The 12,818-nt window shown below is 43.2% G+C and overlaps 1 protein-coding gene across 3 annotated transcripts in view; it reads left to right on the plus strand.

Annotated features, from left to right (window-relative positions):
- Positions 1 to 12,818, plus strand: part of PRRC2C (proline rich coiled-coil 2C) — a 53,544-nt gene that overhangs the window by 16,193 nt on the left and 24,533 nt on the right. For all 3 annotated transcript variants that reach the window (XM_069967607.1, XM_069967606.1, XM_069967609.1), the window contains exons 3-11: positions 28 to 205; positions 300 to 409; positions 1,536 to 1,664; positions 2,573 to 2,814; positions 2,944 to 3,023; positions 3,152 to 3,270; positions 4,392 to 4,482; positions 9,807 to 9,963; positions 12,200 to 12,283. In XM_069967607.1, coding sequence (XP_069823708.1) covers positions 28 to 205; positions 300 to 409; positions 1,536 to 1,664; positions 2,573 to 2,814; positions 2,944 to 3,023; positions 3,152 to 3,270; positions 4,392 to 4,482; positions 9,807 to 9,963; positions 12,200 to 12,283 — 1,190 coding nt within the window. The remainder of the gene's footprint in view (positions 1 to 27; positions 206 to 299; positions 410 to 1,535; positions 1,665 to 2,572; positions 2,815 to 2,943; positions 3,024 to 3,151; positions 3,271 to 4,391; positions 4,483 to 9,806; positions 9,964 to 12,199; positions 12,284 to 12,818) is intronic.

Raw genomic sequence — 12,818 nt, forward strand, 5'->3', positions numbered from 1 at the left:
ACTGTATAACCGTCTGATCCTTCACAGTTGCCGCACGCCATGGTCTTCAAAGCTTGGGGAAAGTTGCCGTGTCTCGGCGTATGCCACCACCCGCAAATTTACCCAGTCTAAAGGCAGAGAATAAAGGCAATGACCCAAATGTGAATATTGTTCCCAAAGATGGCACCGGCTGGGCATCCAAACAAGAGCAGGCCGAAGAGGAAAAGTAAGTTCCAGACACTCCTGCTTTTAGCTTCTTTCTATATCAAAAATAAGTTTTTGAAGGCGACCCATGGCTTACGTGTTATCTCTCTCCCCAGAACGCCAGAAGTGCCTCCTCCACCTCCAAAGCCAGTCGCTCCCCCTACAACTGAGGCTCCATCGGTTACCAAATCCTGGGCCAATACCAAGCCAGGAGGGAACGGAGATGGTAAGAGGAGTTTTTAAATGACTGTATGTGATGTTACCATGGTATACAGAGTATATACAGCATATAATGTTGCCATGGTATACAGCATGTAATGTTAGCATGGTATACACAATATATACAGCATATAATGTTAGCATGGTATACAGAATATATACTGCATATAATGTTTCCATGGTATACACAATATATACAGCATATAATACCATGGTATACACAATATATACAGCATATAATGTTAGCATGGTATACAGAATATATACTGCATATAATGTTACCATGGTATACACAATATATACAGCATGTAATGTTACCATGGTATACACAATATATACAGCATGTAATGTTAGCATGGTATACAGAATATATACTGCATGTGATATTACCATGGTATACAGAATATATACTGCATGTGATATTACATGGTATACAGAATATATACTGCATGTAATGTTAGCATGGTATACAGAATATATACTGCATGTAATGTTAGCATGGTATACAGAATATATACTGCATGTAATGTTAGCATGGTATACAGAGTATATACAGCATATAATGTTACCATGGTATACACAATATATACACCATGTAATGTTACCATGGTATACACAATATATACAGCATGTAATGTTAGCATGGTATACAGAATATATACAGCATGTAATGTTAGCATGGTATACAGAATATATACAGCATGTAATGTTAGCATGGTATACAGAATATATACAGCATATGATATTACCATGGTATACAGAATATATACTGCATGTAATGTTAGCATGGTATACAGAATATATACTGCATGTGATATTACCATGGTATACAGAATATATACTGCATGTAATGTTAGCATGGTATACAGAATATATACTGCATGTAATGTTAGCATGGTATACAGAATATATACTGCATGTAATGTTAGCATGGTATACAGAGTATGTTAGGGAGTTAGATATCTATCTAATACTAAGTTATAGGGTCAAAAAGTTGACCCCCAAAAGTACAATGGAAATAATGGAAAGTGCAGGGTTATGTGTTTGGGGGGTGGTATTGCTCCTCGTTTGTACAGTACGCTGTCTAGTTGTTTGTATTTCTACCTGTAAAGTGGAGCTGGTTTTCCCTCCAGGTGTTCCTCCTGTGAATAGCTATTTCCAGCAAGAATTCCCCAGTCTGCAGGCAGCCGGGGAGCCAGAGAAGAAAGAGAAAGACGCCCCGGATGACAACTACGGACCTGGACCCAGTTTACGACCACAAAGTAATTCATCCGTCATTGCTGTGATATCTGACCTGCCAGTAGATGTGTTTGTAGTCTCAGGCTTCGTACTTTTACCTCTGATCTGTTATTGCTAAAAAATGAATTGCTGTATAGTTCAAGGGACTGTCCGGCACTCTTTAATAAACTAGCTTTGCACTCCTGTGGGTGTTTTATGTTCTATAGACACCTTCATTTATTTGTAGCCCCTTTTGTGTTCTCCGGCTCAGTCACATGACCACTCCGCTTAGGATTTCTTTACTTCCTGTGATGTCATATCAATCTCTGTTTCCTGTTCCTTTCTTTGAACATGATCACAGGTGGAGTCATCAGGAGGGACACATGCCCCACCCATCTGATGACTCCACCTTTTGATCATGTTCAGTGGCAGGAACAGGAAACTGTTATTGAACATTACCTTACAGGAAGTAAAGAAATCACAAGGAAGAGTGGTCATGTGACTGAGTCTGAGAAGAGGAGCTCGAAATAATGAAAGTGTATATAGAACACAGGTGTCAAACTTTGGCCCCCCAGCTATTGCAAAACTACAACTCCCATCTTGCCTGGATAGCCAAAGCTTTAGCTGTCCAGGCATGATGGGAGTTGTAGTTTTACAACAGCTTAGGGGGCCCTGAGTTTGACACCCCTGATATAGAACTTACAACACCCACAGAGGTCAATGCAATGCTGGTTTATTGAAATGTCCCGAAAAATCCCTTTAAGTTAAAGAAAGTCTTTTAGAACCAAAACAGTGATAGACATTTTTATATGTTACATGTAACTACTGAAGAGCACACGGGTTCCTCATGGATATTTAGTTGCATCTGAGTTTTTTCTCTAGTGCAAATCTGCATTATATGCGCCCTGTGTGTATTTACCATTCTAACCGCCCTGATCTTCTGTCTCCACAGCTGATGTGGCCAGTTGGCGGGAAGGAGGAGGAAGGAACCTGGGAACCCCGCTAGCGCCCTCTGACCAAGAAAACGCCGCCTCGCTTGGAGAGGAAGGATCATCTCATCCCGCCCTCCCCGGGGCTGCAGATCAAAGCAAGATGGCCGACAAACGTCCTGCCACCACACAGCTAAAACTGAATGGACAGCAACCAGGCCTACCTCCTCAGTACAGAGGCATGATGCCTCAATTTGCTGGAAATGTAAGTAGTAGTCCCCTTAGATACCAGTCCAGCACATTACACTAAGCTTTGTATGTAGCTTCAGACAGATTGCTGTGAAAAACCATTCACACTGATGTCATCCAAACCTTTTTTTTTTCCTCCTGCCAGATGTTCCCTTCTTATCCTCGGCTTCCGTTTCCCCCAGTGCAAGGCCAGACTAGATATCCTGCACAAGCAGAGACCAACAGGTAAGCGTTATACGTGTGCACTTCAGATGCCAGGCACTGTTTTTATGGATAATTTGTTATACGTGATTGTAAACCAGGTATAAAATGTCACCGGGGCTACAGAGATTGTGATTTATTCTTGTTTCCAGGCCGCCTCGACGACCACAAGCCTGGGCTGCTGAGGGCATTGAGCGCCCCTCCATCATCAGTGCTAATGAACTGAAAGAGCTGGATAATCTGGACACGGAGGCCGATGAAGGCTGGGCCGGTAAGACTTTAGTAGCTTTGATTTGGGTAAATCTGTTAGAGTTCAGCAAACTTTGAGCATTCTCAGGTTCCTCTGAACCAGAATTTGCGGGATTTAATAAGCGGTGGCTAACATGGATACAGCCTATGGCATGTATAATACCTGGACCACTAGGATGAGGTCACCCCCTGATAAAGGGCAATAACGCGCATCAGGGGTCATGGCGGCATGCCAGGCTGGTCGGGATATGGGTATGTTCTGTGGACTCCCCTTTCTCAATCAGTAATTACTAGCAGTATTTTTGCTCTGCGTATGCTGCAGGCCTATGGTAATGTAATGTGACCTCTGTCTCTTATGGTTATTGGGGGGCGAATCTCTACGTTTGTGGAGTTTTATTTTATTATTATTATTAAACTGATACAGAGGGTGTCCTGGAGTAGAGTATTATCCCCTTATGTGCTTGTTACTTTACCAGTCTGGTGTGCTGCTATTTTGTGTATGGATAATCTTGTTATAATAATTAAGAGTGTAACTGTCATGTAAATGTCACCTTTCAGAAATCAATAAGTATCAATAGTACAAGCGATTTTAAGAAACTCTGTAATAGTTATTTAGCAAAAAAGTTTCCTTCTGTACTCAAAAAGCTGTTTTCCTACCTCCCCTTTGTCCATTATGCCCTATCTCCTTTCCCTACTTTTTCTGTATCCATTACATTCTGTGGAGAGGGGAGGGGCTGAGGGGGATGAGGTAGCATAGAGAGAAGAAAAGGCAGCCTTGCACAGCATATAATACTGCAATCTTCTTCCATCAATATCCCAGACCAACACTGACCTTTCTGACCTTTGAATCTAGTGTTTATGTGCCCAGACAGTCTTCAAACTGTACAGCTTCTTCTTCGTCTTCTCTTCCTGCTCACTCATCCCCTCGGCCCCTCCATAGGTTATAATGGACTCAGCAGAACCTGTCTTCACTTTGCTTCTCTGTAATTGTTTGATATGGCACAGATAGAAAGTGAGGAGAAAACAGCTTTTTGAGTATAGAGAGGCTTTTTGGCCTAATAAAACCTGTTATAGAGTTTCATAAAATTGCAATACAAAGTACTCTAAAAATTATAACTGTATGTACATATCTATCTCTTGCAGGAGCGCAGAGTGAGGTAGATTACACCGAGCAGCTGAACTTCAGCGACGACGACGACCAATCTCCCAATCAGAAAGAGAAATCAGAGAGCTGGTAATCAATCTCCCCTCTTTTAGCTTCTTATTTATCTGTTTATCTGTAGCTGACGCTGAGCTTTCTGTCCTGGAATGTAGTTGTTTAGCTCTTGTATTTTTTTTTATGTTTAAACTGTCTGTATTTATCCCCTTTTTGTACTTTTGAATTAAAATCCAGCTTTTTTACTCTTCAAGCGTTCTCCCCTGTATTTTGTTTGGTCACGCTTTCCACATGAGGGTTAACAACTTACTGTCCAGATCGGTTTGGCCTGTAGAACAGATTCCGGCATCTGCAACTTTTAGGCTTATTTGGCTTTTGGGCATTTAGGCTAATTTGGATATTAAAAGAAAGGTATACAGGGTCAGGGAAGCCCTATACAGCCATGGCTTTAAAGCGACTCTGTATCCACAATCTAACACCCCTTTGCACCACCCCTCCGTCCCTCCTCTCCACCCTCCTCTTCATTAGGAATGCTCCAGGCAGATTGTCTCCAATTCCCCACCTGTGGCAGCCCGGCACATGGACTGGATCGTTAAGCACCTGTGCAATGTTCAGCATGGAAAAAATGTTCCAGTGGCATTCCTAATGATGAAGAGGGTTGGGGAGGAGGGACGGAGGGGGGGTGCAAAGTTAGGGCACAGATACTCCATCCATGGCTGTTGGGCTGCAAGTTTAAAAGTAGTTTTTTAGGACAATAACTGCATCACCTGCCTAACGGACCGCAGGACTGATCTTGGATTTAAAGCAGCTATCTGAAGGTACAAGCGGTTTGGGGGGGTCAGATTGTGGGTACAGAGTCGCTTTAATTTATACACCAAAAACCTGCCAACACACACATCTGCGGTGCACATCCAAACCTAAATCTGCACTATTTGCTATGGCTTTGTTTTGTGGATTTTGTTGGGCTTTTAGGTCAAAATTTCAGTGTAAATTGTTAGTTGTAATTTTCTATGTGCATTTATTCTTAAAGGGGTTGTTCACCAAAATTATTGTTCTTTCAAATCAACTGCTAGAAAGTGCCAGAGATTTGTAATTTTTTTTTCTATAAAAAAAAAAAAAATCTCAAGTCTTCCAGTACTTATCAGCTGCTGTATGTCATACAGGAAGTGGTATTCTTTAACAATGGAGAGCAGGAGAGGTTTTCTATGGGGATTTGGTGCTGCTCTGGACAGTTCCTGACATGGACAGAGGTGGCAGCAGAGAGCACTGTGTCAGACTGGAGAGAATACACCACTTCCTGCAGGACATACAGCAGCTGATTAGTACTGGAAGAATGCAGATTTTTAAATAGTAGTAAATAACAAATCTATATTACTTTGTTTTAATTGGTGAACAACCCCTTTAAGGTCTACACCACAGTTATCAAACTGTCTCTCCAGCTGTTGAAAAACTACAGTTCCCATCTACCTGCACAGCTAAAGCTTTGGTTGTCCAGGCATGTGAATTGTAGTTTTGCAGCTCTACAGTGGCCAACCGCTTTAAAGAAGCAGTGTTTGTTAGTTTTTTTTGTTTTTTAAATTTGAGCTTCCTCCCCTGCTGCAGGCTGATATGTACACTTACCATTGACTCGGTTTACAGCAGCACGGCTTCATTGCTGTGGTACAGCACCGTTTGGGCCCGCTGGCGGGGGACATCACGGCTCTTCCGACCCTCTTCTTTACCCATTGATTTGGAAGATAAAGTCAGGGTCTCCAATGCATCCTTATGAGAGCGCTCTATAGTGATGCATTGAAAAGTCTGGCCTGCAGCTAATGAGAAGAGGTCACATGGGGGGGAACCGAACGGTGCCGTACCATCAGAACGAAACTGAAAACTGATAGTCAATGGTAAGTGTACATATCAGCCTGCAGCAGGGAAGGGCACCGCTTCTTTAAGTGTAACATTTTCCCTAGAGTATTTGGGTTTAGTGGAAGCTGTAAAGAATACATAAATTTAGGTTCCAAAATGCTGTCACACCTACACACAGTTGCTCTTTGTATTAGACGTTGGGTATAGGGCAGGGATGGGGAACATTCGGCTCTCCAGCTGTCACAAAACTACTGCTCCCATCATGCCTGGACAGCGAAAGCTGCTGTAACCGATCATATGGTTTTTAGTAGAGATGAGCGAACCTGGAGCATGCTCGAGTCGATCCGAACTTTCGGCATTTGATTAGCGGTGGCTGCTGAAGTTGGATAAAGCCCTAAGGCTATGTAGTAATCATGGATATAGTCATTGGCTGTATCCATGTTTTCCAGACAACCTTAGAGTTTTATCCAAGTTCACCGCTAATCAATGCCGAACGTTCGGGTTCGGATCGACCCGAACCTGGTTCGCTCATCTCTAGTTTTTAGTGATGAGAGAAGCTGCCTTTAAAGGGGTTATCCAGCGCTACAAAAACATGGCTACTTTTTCCCCCTCTCGTCTCCAGTTCAGGTGTGGTTTGCAATTAAGCTCCATTTACTTCAATGGAACGGAGTTCCAAACCCCACCCAATCTGGAGACAAGAGAGGGGAAAAAGTGGCCTTGTTTTTGTAGCACTGGATAACCCCTTTAAGTTCGGGTTTGCATAAACATGAACAATCTGCATTTGAGTCCTGCTTCCGGGAGACAGTGGATGCGGCCGGCTCGGCTCTATCTATGTTTTTTCCAGACAGTCCGCTCATCTCTAATGATTTTCTTTGACCCAAAATGTAAAATATGTGACATGGATAAGTTTGTGTTAGTATGCGGATGACCTGAACATTGCACGTGTTACATAACTGGTGAGCAGAACTCCGCCAGTGTGCATAGATGTCAGCCACTGAACAGAAGGGGGCACAATGTTTGCCAACAAACCCAACTTAGACTTTGTTTTTGCAATCCGTTTAACTTAATGGAAAAATGTTTTATGTTTTTCTGTCCGTTAAAAGTAACTAATTAAAAACAGATACACTGAACGGATTGCAAAAAATGCAGTGTGAACCCAGTCTTACTAAAGCTTCTGGCTAACTTCCTTAGCCACATGGCTAAATCTAGATGGGCAACTGCTACCTATGTATCCCGCAGCCCAAGTCCTGCTTTGGTAAAGCTAGGGCCACACTACGTGGTTTTTTTTTTTTTTTTTTAATACAATAAACAGGTGTATTTGTGAGCATCCATTTTAAAGGGAACCTCTTCCACCCCCACCCCCCCGTGCCTTGGCAGATCCTGGCAGACCCCCTACTAGAGACCCTTATACTTACCCCGGTGCACAAAGTGCCGCTCCCGCTGGTGAGATATCACCTTCAGAAGCCCATCAGAGATGATTCCGACGCTCATAGAGAATGACGGCTCCAGTGATTCTCTATGGGCATCGGACTCATCTCTGATGCGTGCGCGCCGGGCTTCCGGCAGCGGGAGTGACTCCAGGACATTGTGCACTGGGGTAAGTATAAGGGTCTCTAGCGGGGGTCGGCCAGGCTCTGCCCCAGCACGGGGGGTGACAGGTTCCCTTTAATCCCTTTTTCCACTGACTTCCATTATAATAAAAAGAATCAAAACGCATCCGTCTTTTTTTAATGTATACAAACATGGTTGACTACATCTTTGTGTACACTAAAAAGATGCGTTTTGATAGTTTGTTTTTTACTAATGGGAGTCAGTTGAAAAACTGATCAGAGTATGGACACAAAAGCATCTGTTTATTGGAAAAACGGATGAAAAGTTGGATTGCAGTAACATAGTGCGAACCCAGCCTATGAATACGACTTGCTTGTAGCTGAGACCATTCCGTTCCTGATATTGACCACCACTACTTAGATCTGTAGCAATGAATAACAGTGGGAAAAAAAATATAAATTACAGCTTATTCCAAATGTTTTCCTAGAACCCCATGGTCTCCAAAAGCCGCAGTAAATAGACAATATTTGCAGCCTTTATTTCGGTCGTATAAAATATGAACATATCTGTGTTATCAGTGGAGGTGGTCATACACATAGACAACTGTTAGCAGCTATTACCCCCACCCCCCATATACTCTGCAGAGCTTCTATGTGTTATCAATGGTGACAAGCCGCTAGATGCTTCTGGGGACGACAGCCCTGTGATCGGTTGGTCTTGTCAACATGAACAGCTTTATCTGACCTTCGCGCTATGTGCTTGGTCTACTGAAGCTTATAATTTTAATGTTGTAATTTAATTCTTGCTTTGTACTTATGGTACAAAAAAAAATCATCTTAGGTCTTGATTAAAAATTTTGCTTATTGTAAAAACCTATGATTCATCCCTTGTATCTGCTCTCTTCCCCCCCCAACCTGTATGAGCTGTCATGTAGGCATTCTCCCCCTTGCCTATCCACTCCCCCTTCCCTATCTCTAATACTGAGAGAGCAGGGTACCCCCCTGATGGATTTATCTTCTTTCTCTGAGTAGCAGCTAAATGGTAAAAAAATTTATGTAGACTATTTACAAAAGTGCTTCATTATGCAATAAAATCTGGGCAATAGTGTCTAATAGCCTGTGAATAGTTTCTTTATATAAAGGGGTTGTCCAGGTTTACACTTTCTTACAGCACCACTCTTGTCCTCATGTTGGATGTGGTTCTGCAGGTCAGGTCCATTCAAGTGAATGTAATACCGCCCTAAGGACAGGGGTGGCGCTGTTTTTGCAAGAAAGTGGGCTGTGCCTTTTCTAATCCAGGATAACCCTTTACCAGAATCTTGCCCAAATGCAATCATATCCATCTTGTACTTAGTTCAGCCTCCTAACCCTCTGTGGATTCAGTAAGTGTGTGATTATTGATGTGGGGGAGGGGGGGGGTATTCGGTTCCCAAACCTGCCCACAACATAACTGCATTAAGAAACAGCTGCCAAGTAATAGGCCTAAAAGGGGCACTCCGTCAAAATTCTTCTTTAAATCAACTGGTTTCAAACACTTAAACAGATTTGTAATTTACTTCTATTTAAAAAAAAATCTACAGTCTTGCAGTACTTATCAGCTGCTGTATGTCCTACAGGAAGTGGTGTTTTATTTAGTCTGACACATTGCTCTCTGCTGCTGCCACCTCTGTCCATGTCAGGAACTGTCCAGAGCAGCAGCAAATCCCCATAGAAAACCTCTCCAGCTCTGGACAGTTCCTCAGAGAGCACTGTGTCATACTGGAGAGAAAACACCACTTCCTGCAGGACATACAGCAGCTGATAAGTACTAGAAGACTGAAGATTTTTAAATAAAAGTAAATTGCGAATTATATAATTTCCTGATACCAGTTGATCTAAAAAAAAAAAAATTATTTTTTTTTGTTGCTGAAGTACCCCTCGAAATCATGTGATCTCATTGTATCTTTGGTGTATCTGTGATGTCAGTAGACCTTATTAAAACCTGTGTAAAACTTTTGTACTTAGGGACGATCGCATCTCAAAAACAGAGCAGGTTCAGCCCAAATCTAATGATAATTCAGAGACCAGCAAGGAAGTAGAAGAGCGGTCGGCCAGCGGCGGCTCACAAGCTCCGGCCGGGCAGAAGTCTCTCCTCGGGAAGGGTCCACCGCCTGATACCCAGGTAGGTTGGATTGGTCTATTATAAAACCGTGATGTGTAGAGAATGTTACATAAATTGTATGACTTAGTAGTCACCACCAAGGGGTTTGTGGGATTAGTGCTTTCATATCGGTTATTATACAGAATATAATACACATCTATGACCCACGGCAAATTCAAGATGCACTTTTATTTAAATATATTTTTTCTGCATTTCATGTTTTTTTTTTCCCCCCATCATGTGAGATTAGCTATAGGGGCTGTTACCCAGCGTGTGTTCTGTGTTCTGCCTTCAACCTGATTTATGGTGTTTTATACCTTGTGCATAATCCCACTGTGAATCTGCCTGGACATCAAGTTACAGAGCAGTCAGAAAGTCTTTTTGTGTTGCTCCTTATGCATAAATAAAATAATTATGTTTATTATTTGCACTCCATAATGTAAGTATGAAAACTGAATTTCAGAAAATTTAGCAAATGTAAAAAAATAAAAAATTTTTTGGCAAAGACGTGAAAATTATCTGAGAAATTCAGCTGATTGGATAGAATTCAGCAAGACTCCGCCCCTGTCTATATATGGTCTCACAGCTGACAATGCTTCAGTTAATGCTTGGTTTTGCAAACAGAGCAAAAACCCAGCCAAGAGGAGGAAAGAGCTGCCTGTAGAGCTCAGAGACAGGATTGTGTGGAGGAGGAAAGAGCTGCCTGTAGAGCTCAGAGACAGGACTGTGCGGAGGAGGAAAGAGCTGCCTGTAGAGCTCAGAGACAGGATTGTGCGGAGGAGGAAAGAGCTGCCTGTAGAGCTCAGAGACAGGACTGTGCGGAGGAGGAAAGAGCTGCCTGTAGAGCTCAGAGACAGGATTGTGTGGAGGAGGAAAGAGCTGCCTGTAGAGCTCAGAGACAGGATTGTGTGGAGGAGGAAAGAGCTGCCTGTAGAGCTCAGAGACATGATTGTATGGAGGAGGTAAGAGCTGCCTGTAGAGCTCAGACAGGACTGTGTGGAGGAGGAGGGGGGGGGGCTGCCTGTAGAGCCCAGAGACAGGACTGTGTGGAGGAGGAAAGAGCTGCCTGTAGAGCTCAGAGACAGGACTGTGTGGAGGAGGAGGAAAGAGCTGCCTGTAGAGCCCAGAGACAGGACTGTGTGGAGGAGGAAAGAGCCGCCTGTAGAGCTCAGAGACAGGATTGTGTGGAGGAGCAGATCTGGAGAAGGGATGCATCTCTGCCGCACTGAAAGATCCCAAGAGCACAGCGGCCTCCATAGTTCTTACTTGAAAGAAGTAGTTTAGAACAACCAGACAACCATAACTAAGGAATCAGGGATATATGGGTCTTGGTAAGAGAGGAGACCAAGAACTTTCACTCTGCCTGGAAGACCGGTCAGGGTGGAGAGAGAGATAAATGGAGCAAAGTACAGAGAGAGTCTCAATGAAAACCTGATCCAGACTGCTGTGGGTCGAAGGTTCACCTCTCAACAATAACACTAAGCATACAGCCAGGACAACGCTGTCAATGTCCTCAGTGACCCAACTAGAGCCCTAACCCCAATGGGACATCTATGGAGAGACCTGTCAATGGCGTCCACCTCCGATTGCTCCCATCCAACCTGACAAACTGAGCGGATCTGCAGAGAAGAATGGCCCAGCACCTCCATCCAGGTGTAAACCTTGTGGGCCCATAGCCAAGAAGACTGGAGTCACTGCCAAAGTGCTTAGTAATGGATCTTAGTACTTTATGGCAATGCAAGGTTTTAGTATTTTCCTTGTTTATTATGCACTTGTGTTCTACTATAATGTTCTGCCTGTTTTCCTGTGTACAAATCCACATACAGTAGTAAATCCACATAAAAAATCACTCCAATATTATTTAGGCGACCTCAGCAGGAGGTTGGCCGGTATCTGCGTCCTTGTATATAGCCATCTGGTAACCGTACTTTGGTTGCATTGGCCGCAGCCCAGGTGACAGATGGAGGGGAGTGTTATAGAGGGTGTTTGGCAGCGGGCCACCATCTATTGTAGCCAGGACAGGAGTGCACTTACTATCTCTGCTGTGTTTCTGAGCCAGAGGTCAGCCGGACGTACAATATACAGAGAGATTCCAAGACAATAACTATATTTACTTCAGTTTATAAACCTATTGGTAAGCGCACTGTGTATATGACACCTGGTGACCGGTGGCCTCGTAAATATCATCATAATTGTAGGATTTTCAGGTTTTTGTGTTGTCAGCTTTTTTAATGTCTAAATTTTTTTCATATTACAGGATAGACGCCAAATGCCTCCATCCCTGTTATCTCTGGACAAGAATATTCCACCTCTGTTGCAGCCAAAGGGGGCTCCTCAGCAGGTATAGTTCTTAGTACCTTCCGCAAGGCTTTGTTTACATCATTTGTTTGCAGTTTTGGCAGGGGAAAATACTAGACATGCTAACGTTTTCATAGGGTTATAGAGGTGTCCTTTTGGCCTCTGTCTTGCCTGTGTATCAGCTTAAAGGAGAAGTCTGGCAAAAGTTTTTATTTAAGTATTGTGTTGCCCCCCAAAAGTTATACAAATCCCCAAGATTCACTTTTACAGGAAATGCTTATAAGGTGCTTTTTTTCCCTGCACTTACTACTGCATCAAGGCTTCACTTCCTGGATAACATGGTGATGTCACTTCCCGGATAACATGGTGATGTCACTTCCCGGATAACATGGTGATGTCACTTCCCGGATAACATGGTGATGTCACTTCCCGGATAACATGGTGATGTCCCTTCCCGGATAACATGGTGATGTCCCTTCCCGGATAACATGGTGATGTCACTTCCTGGATAACATGGTGATGTCACTTCCTGGATAACATGGTGATGTCACTTCCCGGATAACATGGTGATGTCACTT

The sequence above is a fragment of the Dendropsophus ebraccatus genome, chromosome 4 (assembly GCF_027789765.1).
Source record: "Dendropsophus ebraccatus isolate aDenEbr1 chromosome 4, aDenEbr1.pat, whole genome shotgun sequence".
Taxonomy (NCBI): domain Eukaryota; kingdom Metazoa; phylum Chordata; class Amphibia; order Anura; family Hylidae; genus Dendropsophus; species Dendropsophus ebraccatus.